The following is a 14,032-nucleotide window of genomic DNA, read 5'->3' on the forward strand; positions in this document are numbered from 1 at the left end:
CACCACCACCCGGCTTCCTGCTTTTTATTATAAAAAAGGATCTGGGAATGTTATTCTTTTGGCCCTTTAAGGGGCAAGCCACGCCCACTCCCCCTCCACCCCCACCCACCATCTTGGATTCTCTCTTACTGTCCCCTCTTGGCATGTGCACGTGTGTCTCTCTGTCTCTCTGTTCCCCTCTCTCTTTCTCTCTCTCTCTCTCTCTCTCTCTCTCTCTCTCTCTCTGCCCCCCACTTCTCCCTTTCCCCTTCATAACCCCCTGAATAAATATTCAACATGTTGTGTCCATGTCTCTGTCTCCTTTCTCCCAGACCCTCCGGGAGCTGTCTCTGCTGGTTCACGGCTTGGCAAGCAGCCCGCCCCACTGGGGACCTTGGAGCGAGCAGCTGGGGACCCATCAGGCTCCCGCTGCTCTGTGAGCTTGCCACCTGCTCATATGGCCCCCCGGGATCTTACAGGGACCCACAACCATCTCTGCCGGGCTAGTGGCTGCTCTGCGAGCCCGCCGGGGGCACACCAGCATTTTAAAAAATCATAATATTAAGAATTTTTAGATTTTGATCCTTTGCACTGCCTTAAAAGAAAAATATTGTTTCTATGCTGATCACACTGGAATAGTTAGAGACAGTATGGCTAAGGTCAGAAAAGGATTAGAGCATAGAAGAATGCAAAGAGAGCAAGAGGAGGGATGGTTTAAAAACTGGTTTTCCATCTCTCCCTGGGTCACCACCCTCTTACCCTCCCTTTTGGGGCCCCTTTTAGGATTTTTATTATTGATGGCTTTTGGGCCGTGGGCCGTCAATAGGCTCACGGGGTTTATTTGCCAACAGGTGGATTCCCTGGCCTCCAAGCCCATTCAAGTTCACTGTCACCTGCTTGATCTGGCTGATCGAGGGCTAGAAGAGCCCCTTGAGAGCAAGTCTCCTATAGGAGCCACAGAACACCCAGAGATATGTGTGTCTGTCCACGACAGACATGGGCACTAGCAAGGGGTTCAAGGCAAGCATGAGAGGACCATGCATTCCATCTCTGGGTCTCCTGAGGAACATGCCTGATTGCATAGAGGTTGATGTCGAGAAGTATTGACATAAAAGCCGAAAGAAATTTCCCCCACGAAGTAAACATGGGAGGACTGGGCCTCTGCCTACCCCCTGCCCGGTTAATGCCCGCTCATCTACCAGATGACCTCTAACTCTCCTCATACTAATACTTATAAAAAGGGAAGACTGCTAGGAACAAAGACCTGTATTTAGTTATACTCATCTTAGCTCACAAGTTAAGTAAGCTATTCACCTCTGTAGGGCAAGTTCCGTACCCTTATCTACCCTGTGAGTTAAGAATGCCAGCAGACGTAGCAGGTCCCAGGCCTCAGAAAGTGATTAGCATTTCCCCTATATACATTTACAGACCCTCAGCATCCCCTTATCTCTTCCTATCAGCTAGGGTTGTCTCCAGAACTGACATTTCAGCATCCTACCCTCCCCCGCTGTCTTTTTGATATATAATGTTCCTGAGAAAAAATAAAGTTGGCAGCTCGATTAGAACACAGACCTGCTGTCCGTTTCTGAGTCTTTCATTCCTCTCCCTTCAAGGTTCGTGCTGTGCTCCCATTTGTGTCCTGCTGGACCAGTCAATGGTGTTTCATCTCAGCAATAGAAACCCTAACTAGGACAGAAATTTGAGGGGTAAAAGAACTAAAAATTTCAATGATTAAAAAAGCAGCCAGTTGTGGTTGTTCATGCCTTTAATCCCAGCACTCAGGAGGCAGAGGCAGGTGGATCTCTGTGAGTTTAGGGCCAGTCTGGTCTACAGTGCTGGGTCCAGGGCAGCCAAAGGTACACACACACACAAAAACCTGTCCTAAAAAACTAAAACCAAAATGAACAAAAAAGAGAGAAATTCTTTCCAACCAGTACAGAGATCTCTGAAGGCTGGTTGTATTGGTGAGGCCTGAGGAATAGTGGCAAAGTCTTAGAAAACTCTCAACCCAGGACAAATGACTAACTGAGATATTTATTTAACATATCAAAGCAGACCTGGCCACCAGATTCTCCCAGCATCCTCCAGTCCCTTAGTGTTACAGGGTATAGCTTCATCAAACCCCACCCCTTAGGACTCAGGGAGCTATAGATAGAGAAGGAAGAAGGATTTTGAAGGCTAGGGGGGCGGTGGATGGTCCCAAGGAGACAGTATCTTAGAGACACAACAGGATTAATGCACATTTGAACTTGCAAAGACTGGCAGCATGCACAGGGCCAAGCCAGAAGGGATCCCAGCCCCAAGAGGGGCAAGTGGGTACCATCTCCTATGCCTAACCAAAACGTTTTCTCCAATTGACATCTGCTTGCAGAGGAACAACTAGTTCTCTCCAAAGGCGTTTTACTGAGTATATTAACCACACTTAAGGGCAAGGCATGAATTCAATGGCATTTCTGTTGACATTTTTTCTCATACTACTTTGCCTGAACATCTTTTTTTGTAATTGGTCTTTTGGTTGTATATTTTGATTTTTTTTGGGAGGACAAGGTTCAAGACTCTGTGTAGTCCTTGCTAGAACTTGCTCTGTAGACAAGGCTGGCCTTGAACTCAGAGATCCACCTGCTTCTGCCTCCCAAGTGCTGGGATCAAAGCTGTGTGCCACTATGCCCAGCTTATTTCTCTTATTTTTAAGATTCCTGTTTGTTCGCTTTTTTTGTCTGCCTGTTCTCCAGAGAAAGAGAGAAAATGTCAAGTTGGGTGAGTGAGAAATGGGAGTATCTGGAAGGAGTTCAGGGAGGGGAAACTATGATCAGAATATATTTTATGAAAAAATGTATTTTCAATAAAAAAATACATAGAAAGTGGGAGAGAGGTGGATTGTAGATAGTATAACATATGTTCTCATATTTTTCAGTGTAAATTCAATAAATATTCCATTAAGCTTGATAAATAATAATGTTATATTCTTTAGAATTGTAGAATTACCAGTAGATCTGAAATCAGAAAAGATAAAGTTAGCACTGCCTGTGAGATGTGAACTGGTATGGGGAGAGAGACGAGTTTTGTCTTTCTGTAAAGGTTGTCCTTTAAAAAAATCTGGAGCAGCCCAATATGTGGAAGTGTCAGTATTACTTTTCTTTTTTGATGACAGGAGCTCTGTTAAATTAAGACTTAACATTTCCCCCTGGTATCTATACTTTTCACCATGCCTCATATTGTCCACCATGCCTTATCTCTTCCCACAGCCCCACATATCCTTCTGCTGTATCATGCTTTCCTCCCTCCTAGCTTCCATATATACTGCTATTTTTAATAATTTTACTTTTACAAGACAAGTTTTCACTATATAGCCCAGGTTAGCCTATAGCTCATAACTCTCTTGTTTCTGTTTTTTGAATGCTAAGATTATAAGCATAAGCCACCATTTCTGGCCACATATTTTTTATATTTTGTTTTATTTTGAGGCACAGTCCCATTATATAGTCCTAGGACTCTATAGACTATAACTATATAGACCAGGCTGGTCTCATACAGAGATCCACCTGCCTCAGTCTGCTTTGCTGGAACTAAAGGCATGTGTGTGATATTGTTTCCTTATTTTCTGATGGACTGTGAGTTCCTGGCATATAGGGGTCCAAGAGTATATAATTAACATGTAATTGTCACATTAATGAATTTGTTTTCGGTTTTGCTTTTTTCTGTTGTTATCTACAGCTCTGATACTCCCAAATGCCTTCAACATCCCTCAATTCTTCTCTGAATTCCATTACTAACATTCATAAATATATTTCCTAGTTTATGGTGGTCTGTGCTAGAGCTAGGGAGCACACAGATAAAGAAGTGAGATGCAACTATTGTGCAGACATGAAGTAGACAATATAGATCACATTATAGTATTTATTAATTTGTGTGTTCATGTGTATATGAGTACAGAGGTGTGCAGAGGTTTTCATGCCATGGTACTCATATGGAGGCCACAGGAAAGCTCTCAGGAATCAGTTTTCTCCTGCCACCTGGTGAAATATGGGAATTGAACTCGGGTTTTATCAGGCTTGCGTGCAGTCACCTCTACACACTGAGTCATCTAGTTGACTCTACAGATATAAACACTGCAGTATGTCAGAACATTATACAATCCTGAAAGCTCTAGTCAAACTAGTCATCAGTACAATGAACTATTCATAATCTAAGTGGAAATATAACTGCTATATATACACATAAATAGAATAGTACACATCATTAACTGCTAATAGATAGTAAATATTAAAAGATTGGTTAAATGCTAATTGGTACAAACAGCAATTGTTTAAAATGGCTGAGGGGGCTGAGAGCCAGTTCAAAGTTAAGACAACTGGCTGCTTTTCCTGACAATGTGGGTTCAAGTCCTAGCACCCAAATAGTGACTTACAACCATGCTAACTCTACTTCCTGGGAATCCAGTTGTATCAGGCTTTTTCTTTTGGGTCACCAACCAGCACCCAAATCATGACACAGAGACTTCTTATCAGTTATGACTACTTGGCCTAGTTTAGGTTTATTTCTGGCTACCCCTTTAACTTAATCTGTTTCTTTTTTGCCGTTGGTGTTTTTGTTATTTATTTATTTATTCATTTATTTATTTATTTTTTACCTTTCTTTCATTCTGTATAGCTCACGTTCACTGCTTCTCATGTCTAGATGATTAGTGGCTGCCTGACTTCTTGCCCTGGGTGTGTCCCTCTCTGTCTCCCTTGTTCTCTGCACGGAGTCAGAGATCAACTTGTGGGTGTGAGCTCTCTCCTTCCATCAGTGGGTTCCAGAGCTCAAACTCAGAGCCTCTTTGCCCACTGAGCTGTCTGATCGGCCCCATTTATATTCAGTTAGTGTAATAGGTGGCACCAACCTTTCCTTCATTCTTCTCTGACTCTTCCACAACCCTCTACTTCAAACAGCTGAATTTTGAGGCCTCTTTGTCACAGAAACATGTATTTACTTGATACAATCTGCATCTCTATTGATCTTCAACTATGTTTCGCATCCATTTAGAAAATATTTGAACATCTTTTAAAGCAAAGCACTGTCCTAGACACAATGTATTTCTTAAAATATTTAAGGCAGACCTTTTTCTCCAAGAATTATGAAGCAGAGAAAAAATATTGGAATAAAGTTAAAGATGTTATAAGAAAGGACAGTAGATTTTTTTTTTTATCTTACATGCTTGTTTTTGGAAGTATCTTGCAGATAAAACAAAGCTCCTGCAAACATGTCCACATATAAATCCCTGAGCTTGTGAATACTACCTTCAAATAGTGATTTACTTGTGTGTTTAAAGACTTTGAGAAGATTGGCCTGAATTATTCAGGTGAAGCCAGTGTAATTATTGGGAGCTTATAACGAGGGAGGCAGCAAAGTCAGAAAAAGCTGGCAAAGGAAGCATGATAACCATGGCAGAGATGGAGTTAGCAGCCAATGAACATGGACCGCTTGTAACACCTAGACAAGGCAAGGACTAGATTTCTCCATTGGTACTTCCAGGGGAAGTTATCCTGCCAACACCTTATGGTTAAGGCTCCCCGGGTTCCTGACTACACCACTGATAAGATAATGGCCAAGTTTGTGGCCATTGGTTACTGCAGCTATGGCAAACCACTGAGGGGCTTTTCCACTTGGCGAAGTCCACGCCACACACGCCTCAATGCATTTGGGGAGGAGGCTGAGCCAGATAGTTCTTTCTTCATCCCTGGCCAGCTCTGGTTTTTGTTGCTTCCAGCAAAGGGCTCCATTTAGAGAGTCCTGGATTTAATGAACGCATATGGTGATACTTTGAGTTATCCTAGGCCTTATTAGACAGGATCTGTGTTTTATTCATTTTGTATCCTATTTTGAGTGCTTTAGACACTAGTGGGAGAAAGGAGAGAATGGCTATGACTTGATAGGAGTAGCCTTTGTTCATATGAAAGAGGAAGCAACAAGGGGGGTGTTAAAGACAGACAAAACTCATGTTAAGAGGAAGAAAGCATCCTAAACAGTGGTATAGTTTATAAAGTCCCGTTAACAAATGTGATTGTAAGGTCTTCCTCTCTTGTCATGGATACATTAGTAAGATTTATGAAAACTCTGATATTGGGGCTGGGGAGTGGCTAAGACATTGGCTGCTCTACCAAAGGACCGGGTTTCAATTTGCAGCACCCAGGTGGCATCTCATGACTGTCAGTAACTCAAGTTCCAGTGGATCCGATTCCCTCAGACATACGCGCAGGCCAAATACCAAAACCCATAAAAATTATATATACCCCTGATATTTGATCATATTCCACTGGCCTTGTTTATCCATAAACTTGCAGTTGGCGCCCGCCTTTAATCCCAGGCAGCGGCAGGCAGATCTGTGTGAGTTTGAGGCCAGTCTGGTCTACAGAGTGCCAGGACAGGCTTCAAAGCTACACAGAGAAACCCTGCCTCGAAGTAGACCTTCTCAAAAACAAACAAACAAACCGGAAATGTGATGAGTTAGTAAAAGGCAACGGACAGGTTAATGAAAGCACAGTACAGAACCTGTGGCAGGGCAAGGGCCTCGAGGCCTGCGGGTGGACTGCATCCCACCAGGCCCCCTCCCCCTCTTGGCCTGGATCTCCACTTTCACTCCTTTGCTAGTCTCAGTCCTTCCAGTGTCCACCTTTGCTCCTTCCGATACACCTCCAGGCGTCGGCCTGCTCACTTTCCTCTACTCACCACCAAGTTCCTCCCACCCCTCTATGGCCTATCTCCTTGGCTTTCTACCCCAGGCCCCCGCCGCTGCTCCTCAATCTGTGCCTCTTTCCTCCTCCGCTCCTCGTAACTAACTCCTCTTCCTCCTTTAAGCATCAGGCCCCACCTCTCCCCTCAGCCTGCCCTGCACTCCCATCATCCTTCGGGCCACGCTGCTCTTCCCAGGCCCCGCCCCCACAACTTCAGCCCGCCCCTCACCTCCAGGCCCCGCCTTCCTCCCTCACCTCCCCCGGCCGCCCCCCCGTCCCCGGTCCCCTCCTCCACTTGGCCCACCCCCTTCCCTTTATTTCCCTCCCCCCGGCCCCCGCCTCTGCCCCGTGCAGCGCCTCCCTCCTGCAGCGGCTCCCTGGGCGAACAGCGTGCTGCTGCGTCATCGCTAGTGGCCGGTTTGAATGAGGCTTGTCGCAGCGGAGCTACCGCCACCACCGTGCTTCGTCCCCGGCAGGCTCCACGAGCTGCTTCAGATCCCTCTGCCGCCCTTGTCAGACCCAGCCTCCCGCGCCGTTTCCTCCCTTCTGCCCCACCATGCCTCTCTACTCCGGTGAGCACCATCCTCCCTCCCGCCGCGCTCTCGCAGCCGATGGTAGGCCTCCGCCTAGGCCCAGCCTGCAGAGGCGCGCGCAGGGCACAGCCGCGGAGGGCCACTGTGGGAAGTGCGGGGTAGCCGCCGCGCGAGTCGGCGCCCAGCTACGTGTGGGAGCTTGTCCGCCGTGTCTCCGAGTGGGTGGGGTGGGAGCAGGGGTGGAGACACGGAAAACCTCAAGAGTCGTGACTCTGCAGAATACTTTCTGTCGCTGACCTAGTGTGCTGGGAAAGGTGAAGGTGTGTCCTGGGGCTCAGAAGATCAGGCTGGTCGAGCGTGCTTGCTTTGAGCTCCTGGATGATAGCAGTGAAATGAGCATGGAGGGAAGTTGGGGGAAGGTCTCGGGTATAAGGTTTGCTTGTCTTCTGCTTTTGGGGTTGCTTCAGTAGCTCCCTTTGCTCACCCTTTTGGTTCTACCGCCCCCTTTGTGCCAATTTCAGTTCTATCTCGAAGCCGTCTGCAAATCAGTCTTTTTGATGCTTCGTTTTAACTTCAGCATACATTGCTTTAGACTGCGAAGATGCAGCATAGTGTTAGCTTCAAAGGGTAGATCAATACAAATACTGGCGAGTGCTGTTTCTTTCTCTTTGGCATTTGGCAGTCTTTTCTTTCAGGCTTTCCAAGATACTGACCAAGGATCATGTTTTCCTTAGTTAATGGACTTCACTTTTCCTACTCTTAGTCAAAATGGCTTCCAGAAATGTATATGGCAACTCCAGTTGCCTATGGATGTGGTTTATTGATTATTCTGACTCTCCACTTTGACATCCTTTATAAGACATTGATTGCTTTTAAAGAATTATATGAACCAAGAATAGTAGTTAATCTTAGGATGGATTCTTTTATTATTTTTTTTGTTTGGAGACAGGAGACAAGGGCTAGCTGTGTAGGCCTAGCAGGCCTGGAACTCAAAAGATCGCCCCTCTCTGCCTCCCAATTGCTGGGATTAAAAATGTACACCACAACACCTGGCGTCCTCTCCTTTATATCTAATACTATTTTCATTTGTCCTGTGTTATCTTTAGCTTGTATTATTATTTTTTATTTTTTTATCTTGTACTATTATTATACATTACTTTAAAACTTGTAGGCCACATATGGTGGGTAATGCTTTGATCCCAGCAGAGTTAGGCCGATCTCTTATTTTAGAGCCAGTCTGGTCTATAGAGCAAGTTCTAGGACAGACAGGGAACCAACACAGAGAAACCCTGCCTCGAAAAACCAAAAAAGAAGGAAACACACACGCGCACACACACACACACACACACACACGCAACTTGTTATTGTGTTATTGGAGATCAAACCTAGGAGGAACTTGTGCATGCTAAGTAGAAACCACTAAACTGTATTCTCAGTGTCTTTGCTTTTTGTCTCTTTAGATTACAATTTATGCTATATTTGAACCTATTTTTCCTGCTCCTGTTAGAGTTGTCTAATAATCAAACACACCAAGCAGCCTTTATTCTTTAACTCTTTCAGGGATTACACATTACCATAAAAGACCATATGTATGTTTCAGTGTGCCATATGCTACCCTTCCTCCTCCTCCTGCTCTTCTTCTTCTTCTTCTTCCTCCTTCTCCTCCTCCTCCTCCTCCTTCCTTCTCCCTCCTCCCTTCTCTTTTCTCCTTCCTTTTCCCTTCTCCCTCTTCTCCCTCTCCTCCCTCTCCTCCCTGTCCTCCCTCTTCTTCTCCTCCTCCTCTTTCTTCTTCCCTCTTCTCCCTTCTCCCTCTTCTTTTTCTCCCTTCTCCCTCTCTTCTTCCTTCTTCTCTTCTCCTTCCCCTTCTCCTCCTCTTCTCTTCTTTCTTCTTCTTCTTCTTCTTCTTCTTCTTCTTCTGTTTTTTTTATCTTTTTATTTTTTTTTATTTTTTGATGTAGGGTTTTTCTGTGTAGCCTTGACTGTCCTGGAACTTGCTCTGTAGACCAGGCTGGCCTACCTCTGTCTCCCGAGTGCTGGAATTAAAGGCATGCACCACTACTGCCTGGCCATATGCTGCCTTTTCCACTTCACCCTTGTTAATAGCTTCCAGTTTTCTCTGCTACTTTCTAATACACTCTAGGAATTATTGCTATCTCAGAACTCATGCTAAATTTTTGTTTTCCTTGTCTGTTTTAAGAATACTTCTCTGACCTTTGCTTTGAGATTCAACTCAAAAGTTGGCAGTGATAATTCAAAAGTTAATAATTCCTTCAAGAAATCTTTCCTGGTTGGGTTATGGTGGTTCATATCTCTAGTCTCAACATTTGAAGCACTGAGACAGAAGGACAGTAAATTTTGGTACAATGTAGGCTACACAGGAAGACCCTGTTCAAAAAAGCAAGATCAAACAGAACAATAAATAATACTTCCTTACTCAAGACTTTTGTTTAGTTGTGTGTGTGGTGGTGTACACCTTTAATCCCAGCATTGGGAGGCAGAATCTTCCTGTGAGTTCAAGGCCAAGCTGATCTACACTTCAAATTATAGTCAGGGCTATATAGTAAGACCATGTCTTAAAAAGAAAATTGTTGTTCTTTGAGCCTTTAATCTTTATAATAAACATCATTATAACTATCACATCATCTCTATATTAGATTCTCTCTAAAGATGGGTAATGTACTTATTATTAAATCAATGTTTATTTATTCTGTATGAGGTGGGTGTGCATGCAAAATGTGTTTGGTGGTCATGGGAATTGATTTCTTCTTCCACCATGTGGATTGTCTGATTGAACCCAGGTTGTCAGGCTTAGCAACAAGTGCTGTTACCTCCTGAGCCTTCTCTCTGGACTCATTAAATCTGGCTTTAGCATACTCTGTTGATAGAGTTTAGAAGTGGAGTCTGGGTCAGGAATTAAAGTTTTGATTTCTAGAAGCTGGAATTTGTTTTGAAATTTCCATTTTTGAAAAGACTCAGTTTTCAGTATATTTGCTTGAGTTTTATTGTTTACATATTTCAAAAGTTAGCTATTTGAAGTTGAGCCATGCTTTTTTTTTGTATTTCTTGAGCCAGTTTCTCTATATAATCCTGGCTGTCTTGGAACTTGCATTTTATAGACCAGGCTGGCCTCCTCCAATTCACAGGTTCTCTTGTCTCAGCCTCCTGAGTGCTGGGACTGAAAGTGGTCGCCACCACTACCTAGCTTAATTTTTTCTTGAGGTAGTTCCTGTTTATTCCATTGCAACTGCTATTTTATGTTCACACCAGCTGTGCACAGGATTCTAGTTTTTCTATACCCTCACTAACCGTCATGAGAAACATTTGTGGCGGGGAGTAGGGCGGGAACAGTGAAGTAAAAGTGCTTTGTATGATCTGAGTTGCATCCTCAGTACCCATCCACATGGTGGATGGAGAGAATCAACCCATGCAAGTTATTCTGTGACCTTAATATGCTTGCAATAGCTTACACACCCCATACATAAACATATATGCTCAGTAATAAGTAAAATGTAATAAAAAGTTAAAAGACTTTTAAAATTCTGTGCTTGCAGGCATGTGTACTCAGAAAGTTGAGGCAGGAGAATTACCAGTTTGAGCCCAGTCTCAGCTATACGCTAAAACTTAAACCTCAAAACCCCAAATAATGGAGGCAGGGAGACCATAGCTCACATATGTAGCCAACATTTCTTTGGATTTTTTTGAACACTTGAGTATCTCTTTGTTTGGGAAACAACCTTTTATTTTTCATACACCTTTCTTATAATTTAGAAGTATAATACTTTTTAAAAAAGAATGGTGCATGTGTGTGCACATATACACACATGCCAGTTTGCATGTGCAGGCACACATTTTGAGAAGACAACTTTTGGGAGTTGGTTTTACCTTTCTACACTGAGATCTGGAAATCGAATGCGGGTCATCAAGCTTGTAAACCGAACATCAGGCTTTTACCCACGGAACCATCTCATGGGCCCAAGAATTCACTTCCTGAGTGTGCAACTACATACTCAGCCTGAATTATAATTCCTTACCCTGTTTTCAGTATTCTTTTCTTCCCTCAATTTTTTTTTTTCTTTTTGGAGACAGAGTTTCTCTGTGTAGCCCTGACTTTCCTAGAACTAGAACTAGCTCTGTAGACCAGGTTGACCTCAAACTCACAGAGATCCACCTGCCTCTGCCTCCCAAGTACTAGGATTAAAGGCGTGCGCCACTATCGCTTGCTGAGATTGTTTTGTTTTCTCACAATCTCTTTTGTCTTTCGGACTCACTGTTCCAGCAGTGTCTATTGCTGTAAGTAAGTGATTCTCAACCTGTGGGTCTTGACCCTTTCACAGGGATTGCCTAAGACCATCGAAAAACAGATATTTACATTATGATTCATAACAGTAGTAAAATTATAGTTATGAATTAACAATGAAAATAATTTTATGTTTGGGAGCTCAGAACAACATAAGGAACTGTATTAAAGGGTCACAATATTAGGGAGGTTGAGAACCACTGCTTTAAATGGTTCTTAAGCTAACACATCCTGAAGGCTGGGAACTTTATTCTGGGAGATAGTTCAGTGGGATCAGAGGTTCATCTTGATATACAGAACTTATTGATGTATAATTTAGAATACTTGGATGATAGTTAATAACCAATTTTGTGACATGAATCAATCAACTTCTCAAGTTAGTCTCTTCTTTCCCCTCTGCTCCCTGTCCCATTCCTTCCTTTCTTATCTCCCTTTCTTCTCCTCCCCTTCTTCCTCCCCCTCTTTTATCCTGCAGTGCTGGGAATTTAGCTCATGTCATCTCTATGCTAGGCAGATGCTGTACCACTGAACTGTGCTCTCAGCAAGCTTTATTTATATAATGAGAAACCAAATTAGATCTAGTAAAATTTTGTTTTGGGTCCATTGCATGTACATTACTCATTTGGGAAATAAAACAATGAAGGATATATTTTGACTTTTCCTTTTGGAGGGTTGGGATTGAGACAGGGTCTCTCTGTAGTCTTGACTGGCTTGGGCCTCACAAAGATGGCTTGTCTCTATCTCCTAAATGGTAGGTCCTGGCATATTTTCACCTTTAAGAGTTATTCCCTAAGTATTTTCTGATTTTGAGGTCTATAAATTTAAAAGTATGTAAGTGAAAAATAATTATGTTTTTCTTTACAGTTACAGTAAAATGGGGAAAGGAGAAATTTGAAGGTGTAGAATTGAATACTGATGAACCTCCAATGGTGTTCAAGGCCCAGCTTTTTGCACTGACTGGAGTCCAGCCAGCCAGACAAAAAGTTATGGTGAAAGGAGGAACACTGAAGGTAAAAGTGATCTAAAATTTTATTAATACTGCTTATATAATTAATACTAGACACTATGATTATTACTAATGTACATTTTTGGAGACATGATCTTATGATGTAGTCCTGACTGGCTTGAATCTCCCCAGGTAGATCAAGCTGGCTTTGAACACACAGATCTGCCTGCCTCTGCCTCCTGTTTAAACCCTTTCTAGTGGTGTTCTGTATGTGAGAAACATCATGTCTATTTCAAAATATAATATTGCAAAGTGTCATTTAAAATTTTTTTCAGTAGATACCTCCAGTGGTCGGGACTATAGCATCCTATAATGTTTGAATTTTTCTATGAAGATGTTTATTTTTGTTGTAGACTAGCATAAAATGGATTTGCATATCTTTGATAATTTCATGTACAGAGATGGAAAATTTTATGTGTTAAAAATATACAACCAGGGGCTAGAGAAATGGATTAGTTGTTAGGAACACTTGTTGGCCTTGCAAAAGACTCAGATTTGATTCTCAGCACCCACCTGGGGACTCACAACTGTCTGTAACTAGAGTTCTAGGGGATCTGATGCCCTCTTCTGACTTCCCAAGATACCAGGTATGCATTCATACACATAAACTATAGAATAATAAAAAAGGAACAGTATGGGTAATTTGTTTTTTTTTAAATACCATAGTATATATTTTTATAATGTATATGAATGTTGAAATTGAATTTAACATCTTCATCAAAGCCCTGGTTTTCAAATAATGGGACACTTATACATTTTCCCCCGCTTTTCTACATTTTAAAGAAAAATATTTTTCTCTTAAGAGTAATTACTTTAATACCAGTGCTCAAGAGGCAGAGGCAGGCAGATAGATCTCTCTGAGTTCAAGGCTAGCCTGATCTACAGAGTAAGTTCCAGGACAGCCAGGGCTACACAGAGAAGCTCTGTCTTGAAAAACTAAACCAAAAAAACCAAACCAAAACAACCCCCCCCCAAAAAAAAAAGAAAAAGGAAAAAAGAAGAGTAATTAACTGTTGTGGGGGTTAGAGAGATGGCTCAGTGGTTAAGAATACTTGCTATTTTTCCAGAGGACCAGGGTTCAATTTCCAGCACCCACATGGCAGCTCACAACTGTCTGTAACTTTAGGGCAGCTGGAACCCCTCATACCAAATGTACATACAGGCAAAAAACACTAATGCACATTAAAAAAATTCATTGTTATCTAACTTCCACCTAGAGATGGGAGGATAAAAATGCTTATTTAAAAGGAGAGAAAAGCTATTTCCCCTCTTGTTCCTCTGTAATGATCACACAAACTCTATAATGAGAGTTCAAGATTAGCAGCCTTTGATGAGGGGCCACAAAATGATGAGTTTTTTTCTTTTATTGTTTATAATACCACATAAGAATAGAATAGCAGAAAAATATTTTTGTTGGGTTTGATGTGACATTCTGGAAGAACTGCCTGCCTGCCCTGTTTGTTAGGAATAGATATTGAGGAGAATTGTTTACTTCCTAAATTCT

At 42.6% G+C, this 14,032-nt stretch overlaps 1 protein-coding gene across 4 annotated transcripts in view; it reads left to right on the forward strand.

Annotated features, from left to right (window-relative positions):
• The first annotated feature begins 7,033 nt into the window (after window positions 1–7,033).
• The window catches only part of LOC121453243 (ubiquitin carboxyl-terminal hydrolase 14), a 42,311-nt gene continuing 35,312 nt past the window's right edge, over window positions 7,034–14,032 (forward strand). For all 4 annotated transcript variants that reach the window (XM_041659779.1, XM_041659780.1, XM_041659781.1 and 1 more), the window contains exons 1-2: window positions 7,034–7,264; window positions 12,387–12,532. In XM_041659779.1, coding sequence (XP_041515713.1) covers window positions 7,249–7,264; window positions 12,387–12,532 — 162 coding nt within the window. In that variant the 5' untranslated portion in view covers window positions 7,034–7,248. The remainder of the gene's footprint in view (window positions 7,265–12,386; window positions 12,533–14,032) is intronic.

Source organism: Microtus oregoni, unplaced genomic scaffold (assembly GCF_018167655.1).
Source record: "Microtus oregoni isolate MIOR12 unplaced genomic scaffold, Mior012 000011F_ref0000422, whole genome shotgun sequence".
NCBI lineage: Eukaryota > Metazoa > Chordata > Mammalia > Rodentia > Cricetidae > Microtus > Microtus oregoni.